The following is a 6,068-nucleotide window of genomic DNA, read 5'->3' as shown; positions in this document are numbered from 1 at the left end:
TGCCTTCGTCATCTATCAACGCACCAATCACACCACCCGTTCTCTCACCCACCAATAGGAAGCTAGGAATCCCCATGCGTCGTTTGCGAACACAGACAAATAACATGGCAGACCCTTCTGAAAAGCATATTTAAATTTTCAAAATATACTTCGAATAGTCTAAATATTCAACTCGTTTCCAAGGATTACGAGGTATTTTTTTGTGCTTTGCAGCCGATATAAACCCCATGGTTATGGAATTATGGCACGAGCTCCTGGGCACTTCTGCGCCGTCCCATGTCTGCATTCTGGCCTTGACAGTATTCGTGGCCGTCTATTATCTAATGCACACATTTCGCAAACACCAGGATTTCTCCAATATTCCTCCTGGTCCTAAACCATGGCCAATAGTTGGAAATTTCGGCGGGTTTCTGGTTCCCAATTTCATCTGGAGGAGGTTTGGTGGCTGGGGAGGGAAGGACGTCCCAAAGTCCAAGACACGAGCTCTAATTTCGCCTCAAGTTATTATCACGGAACAAGCTAAGGTTTACGGTAACATCTACAGTATGTGGGTAGGGAGTCAGCTGGTAGTAGTACTGAACGGATATGAAGTGGTCAGGGATGCCCTCTCAAACCGGGCAGATGTGTTCTCCGACAGACCAGAGATTCCCACCGTTACCATCATGACAAAGCGGAAAGGTAAGTGCTGCTTCTAGACTCAACCTGTGCGTAATAACGCATGAAAGCGCAATAGTCCATCGATATTGCTGAGTCGATTTTACTCAACGTATGAGCGGTATTGGATGAGCGTTGTGCCCGGTGAATATTCTATTGTTCTATAAAAAAATAAAAATTTAAAAAATAAAATAAGTTGACGCTGGATAGTAAACAATGCCGGAAAAGCCTTTGTGCAAACGAACTTCCAGAAGTAATCAAGGCACTCTCATGTAACAGAAAAATGTAAACGCCTTCGTCGTGGCTTACACCGACGTGTTGCGGCTATATCAGCCTTCATCAGGGTGACAAAGAATAGTGGTGTACAAACAGGTGTATATCCAAACTCTCACAGGAAGTGACTCACTTTATTACCATATGTAATTGATCAAGTTTTTAAAAAATTGGGGGGAAAAACACATTCAAGATACAAAGATGAAAAAAATAAACATGGCATAACAAGAGAAAGAAATGCAATATCATAAAAGGAAAAAACTGTGTACACGTGAGCTCGTTACCAAACTTAAGAATGGAGAACCAAAAAATAAACCCCATCTTTTACAGGAAATGAGAATAATCCTTTTCCTCATTTAGACCTGGCAATACAGTGGCCTTTAGTTTAAAGATCCAGAACGTTTGGCATTTTAGGAGGCGTTTGAGACTATCACCCCCCAGCTGCGAGAAATAGGAACCACTTCAATGGCCATGGCTTTAAGAGGGTTTGGGCTGGCATGGCCAATCTGTCTGTAATGTTTAGCCAAAGGATATATGTCGTTAGCAGTCCTTATAGCGTAGGCATGTTCAGACACCCTGTCCTTGAGCCTTCTCTAAGTACTTCCTATGTAAAAGCACCCACCTGGGTAGCCTGTACACCACATAGGCAGCCCACACTCTCTGAAAGCCATGGCCATTGAAGTGGTCCAGAGTACTCGCAGGGATCTCAAACACCTCCCACCATGCAAAACGTTCTGGATCTTTAAACTAAAGGCCACTGTATTGCCAGGTCTAAATGAGGAAATTGATTATTCTCCTTTCCTGTAAAAGATGGGGTTTATTGTTTGGTTCTCCATTCTTAAGTTTGGTAACATGAGGTCACATGTACACAGTTATTTTTTCCCTTTTATGATATTGCATTTATTTTGTGGTGTTGCATTCTTGTTATTGTTATTCCATGTTCATTTAGTTTATCTTCATATCTTGAATGTGTTGTCTTTCTCCAAGTTTCTTTACTTCATCAATTCCATACAGTATGGTAATGAATTGAATCACTTCCTGTGAGAGTTGGGATATACACCTGTTTGTTCACCGCTATTCTTTGTCACCTTGATGAAGGCTGTAGCCACAACACGTCTGTTTTTTAAAATTCTTGCCACGCATAAGCCGTAAAACATAAATGCTTTAAAAAATATTCCACTACATGAGAGGGCCTTGATTGGAAGTGTGTTTGAACAAAGGCTGTTCTGGCATTGTTTACTATCCAGCATCAACTTCTTTTTGTTTTATAGTATTTCATCCCATGATCAAAGAGCACCTCATGGATGGACTATAAACAAAAGAAGCCCTCATCTCCTTTGTCTCTATTCTAGTGTTCTATTATTCTATTCAATTGTTCTATTTGATTGGTATGTTCTATTAGATTGTTATGTTATTCTATTGTTCTGTTCCATTATAGTGTTCTATTATATTGTTATATTATATTGTTATATTATATCGGTCTGTTCTCTTGTATTGTTCTCTTGTATTGTTCTATTATATTGCTCTATTCTATTGTTCTATTCTATTCGTCTGTTCTATTCTATTGGTATTTTCTATTCTGTTGCTCTATTTTTATGTTATATTGTTCTATTCTAGTGTTCTATTCTATTGGTCTGTTATATTCTATTATTATATTCTATGGCTATATTATATTCTATTGTTCTATTATATTGTTCTGTTATATTCTATTGTTCTATTATATTATATTGTTATATTCTAGTGTTATATTCTATTGGTCTGTTATATTATATTGTTCTATTATATTATATTGTTATATTCTATTGTGATATTATAATGGTCTGTTATATTGTTATATTCTATTATTCTCATCAAAAGTCTTCGAAGCAGAAAAGGAAAGAGACATTTAATTTTGCTCTGTAAATAATTCCATATGTGTACTAGTGCATAGTGACATCACTATTAACCGTCCTCACGTCTTATCATTTCTCTGAACCTTAGGCATAGTTTTTGCACCTTATGGACCAGTATGGAGAAGGCAGCGCAAGTTCTGCCACACCACGCTGCGGAACTTTGGCCTGGGCAAGTTGAGCCTGGAGCCCTGTATCCTTGAGGGGCTGGCTGTGGTCAAATCTGAGCTGCTGCGCCTCAGCGAGGAAGATACTGAGGGTTCAGGAGTGGACCTGACCCCTCTGATAACTAACTCTGTGTCCAACGTAATCTCCTACATCGCCCTGGGCCAGCGCTTCCACCACACTGACCGGGAGTTTGGCGCCCTGCTGGACCTGATGGCCCGCGGCCTAGAGATCATCGCCAACAGGTAGCCTAGAGGTTAGAGATGTGGATCAGTAGCCGGAAGGTTGACTGGTTCAAAGACGTGGGAACTGAACTGATAACTGGAGTGCTGCTGGTCCTCTGATCTCAAGTAGAAGTTCCTGCTGTGTGCCCTTAAGCGCTTAACACATTTCAGTTTCTCCCAGAAAACAGGCAGTAACGTATCTATTCTACTCTATTCTATTCTAACAGCGCGGCGGTCCTCATCAATGTCTTCCCCCTGCTCTACTACCTGCCCTTCGGTGTCTTCAGAGAGGTACGGCAAGTGGAAAGGGACATCACTGCCTTCCTGAAGCAGATCATCACCAGACACAGGGAGACGTTAGATCCAGCCAACCCCAGAGATCTCATAGACATGTACCTGGTAGAGATGCTGGCCCAGGAGGCCGCTGGGGAGACGGACAGTAGCTTTTCAGAGGACTATCTATTCTACATCATAGGAGACCTCTTCATCGCTGGTACTGATACCACCACCAACACAGTGCTGTGGATGATGCTCTACATGGTCGTATATCCAGATATCCAAGGTACTACATCAGAAAGAGGGGTGTGGAGGACCAGTTCAATGGAACCTAAAGAGAACTCCTTGTTGAAGCATGATGAAGTACAGTACCCAATCATAATGCTATGTGTAACATATCCAGTGTCCTGTTTCCCAATGCTTGTTGCTTTGTAATAATGTTTCCCATGTCATTTGTACCCGTTCACACCACAGAGAGGGTGCAGGCGGAGATCGATGCAGTGGTGGGCCCAGACAGGGTCCCGTCTCTCACTGATAAAGGCAGCCTGCCGTTCACGGAGGCCACCATCATGGAGGTGCAGAGGATGACTGTGGTGGTCCCCCTGGCCATTCCTCACATGGCCTCAGAGACCACAGGTGAGGAGAGAGAAACCCATACTAGTCATTCTAATTCTATGGTAGAACCTGACTCTTCCGTTATGCACAGTCAGATCAATAAAGTTGTATTGAATTGCTTTCTCAACAACTTGGTCAGTCAGTTCCACCAGACCAACACTACAACAGGGTGCTGCAGCAGAAACAGGAGAGTACAACCCTTTCGCTATGGTTCGTCTGTTGTTGTCTTGCAGAGTTCCGTGGCTATACGATCCCTAAGGGCACAGTGATCATCCCCAACCTGTGGTCTGTCCATAGGGATCCCACTGTGTGGGAGGAGCCAGACGACTTCAACCCCTCTCGTTTCCTAGACGACCAGGGGAATCTCCTGAGGAAAGAGTGCTTCATACCGTTCGGAATAGGTAGGTTGTTCGGCAGTCTCTCTCGACAGACGTATGTGGGGTGTCCCATTAGCGACTTGCTCTACGATTGGCAAACGGGAGTGTAGTTACACGGTATACACGGAGTATGAAGCCTTTCTACTGTGGACATTTACAGTTAGGCTCCTGTAAAATCCACTGAAACAAGGTTCAAACGGTTAGTTTACAATCTCACTGGATTGTTGAAGTCCCATACTACCCCTACATGAGTATGAAGCAGTTAGGCCACGACTGAACATTTCAATCATTTGATTTCACAGTCTTACTTGATTATTGGAATGCACTTAGTATGACACATGACTTAATGTGCATCTTTACAGTGTTCTCTCCCTCTCTTTCCCAGGACGCAGGGTGTGTATGGGCGAGCAGCTGGCTAAGATGGAGCTGTTTCTGATGTTCACCAGCCTGCTGCAGGCCTTCAGTTTCAGACTGCCCGAGGGGCTGGCCCCTCCTCCCATGCACGGGCGCTTTGGCCTCACCCTGGCCCCCTGCTCATACACTGTGACTGTGAGGCCCCGGCGGTCAGGCCACCAGACGAACAACAACCGCTGACACTGTAATTAAGCCATAAGGCACAAGAGGAAGTGGTGTATCATGAATACAGTCACAGGTAAACGGCGTTAGTTGGCCCGATGCGACAGCATCAGCCAGTCAACCCATTTGTCTGTGACTGTATTCATGATACTGCCTCGTGCCTTATTGCTTTTATAAAACTGTTGCTAAAATAACAATTAATTACATATTTGAATTAAAACAGTAGTTTGATAAGTCATAATATTTAATTCTTCCACCAGAAGATGTAGTCCAGACAAAAATCAGGTTTTTAGTTATTTTTGTCATGTTGCTACCGATGCCACCCAGTCTTCATTTTTTTTTGCATAGTTGCTATGCAAAGGTACCGGGAGTTCATTCTAAACAAAATGGGTGCAATGCAGTGGGACCATGTCTGTTCCAAGGACCCTATGTTCCCAGGGCCTAATGTTCCCAGGGCCCCATGTTCCCAGGGCCTAATGTTCCCAGAGCCCTATGTTCCCAGGGCCCCATGTTCCCAGGGCCCTATGTTCCCAGGGCCTACTGTTCCCAGGGCCCCATGTTCCCAGGACCTAATGTTCCCTCAACCATTTTTTTCCTTCAGCTCTATCTTCTAAACAAGGCAACAGTAAATATTAAAGACAAAAACCTTCTGTCATGTAATAAAATATTTTACATAGCTTATATTTTTCATACCCTTTGTATTTTGGTGCGTTAATCCACTGTTACTGATGGCCAGTATTCTGTTACATGTTTTTGAAATATGTATTTCAATTACTTGAGTATTTTGTCATTTGTATTTCACTGGACTGAAATAAGTTTAAAAATCTAAAATTATTTTGAATATCTATTGCATTATGATCTTGATGTGCTTTAATGCATCTGTTGCGCACACTATTCTTGTCTTTCAATAGAAAGTGCTCTTGCATCCTATCAAACTACAATGATATTATTGACTAATTTCTATATCAGAGCAATAGTAGGAATCTAATAAAACACACCACATCAAAACTGTGTGAAAG

General features: G+C 42.6%; 1 protein-coding gene across 4 annotated transcripts; it reads left to right on the top strand.

The window, feature by feature from the left end:
- Nucleotides 1-53: 53 nt before the first annotated feature.
- On the top strand, nt 54-5,990 carry LOC110497323 (cytochrome P450 2U1-like). Of its 4 annotated transcripts, none has more exons than XR_016483926.1 (6): nt 54-678; nt 2,908-3,226; nt 3,433-3,844; nt 3,956-4,117; nt 4,330-4,497; nt 4,859-5,727. XR_016483926.1 is itself a non-coding variant. In XM_090187795.1 (6 exons), the coding sequence occupies exons 1-6, from the start codon at nt 228-230 to the stop codon at nt 5,065-5,067; spliced, it is 1,644 nt and encodes a 547-aa protein (XP_090043921.1). In that variant the 5' UTR covers nt 65-227; the 3' UTR covers nt 5,068-5,990. The 4 variants fall into 4 exon arrangements, 1 of the variants encoding a protein (XP_090043921.1); XR_016483927.1 differs by having other exon boundaries at nt 4,394-4,497; nt 4,859-5,125; XR_016483925.1 differs by having other exon boundaries at nt 65-678; nt 3,433-3,767; nt 4,394-4,497; nt 4,859-5,285.
- Nucleotides 5,991-6,068: the final 78 nt, after the last annotated feature.

The sequence above is a fragment of the Oncorhynchus mykiss genome, chromosome 10, assembly GCF_057628025.1.
Source record: "Oncorhynchus mykiss isolate SJ-2025 chromosome 10, ASM5762802v1, whole genome shotgun sequence".
Taxonomy (NCBI): Eukaryota; Metazoa; Chordata; class Actinopteri; order Salmoniformes; family Salmonidae; genus Oncorhynchus; species Oncorhynchus mykiss.
This window is presented reverse-complemented; position numbering and strand designations above follow the sequence as displayed.

Excerpts from the sequence above, each read along its gene's own strand:
- LOC110497323 (XM_090187795.1), top strand. The coding sequence starts at position 228 with ATGGTTATGGAATTATGGCACGAGCTCCTGGGCACTTCTGCGCCGTCC. Across the intron at positions 4,118-4,329 it reads CATGGCCTCAGAGACCACAG|AGTTCCGTGGCTATACGATC; the intron begins GTGAGGAGAGAG and ends GTTGTCTTGCAG. Across the intron at positions 4,498-4,858 it reads CTTCATACCGTTCGGAATAG|GACGCAGGGTGTGTATGGGC; the intron begins GTAGGTTGTTCG and ends TCTCTTTCCCAG.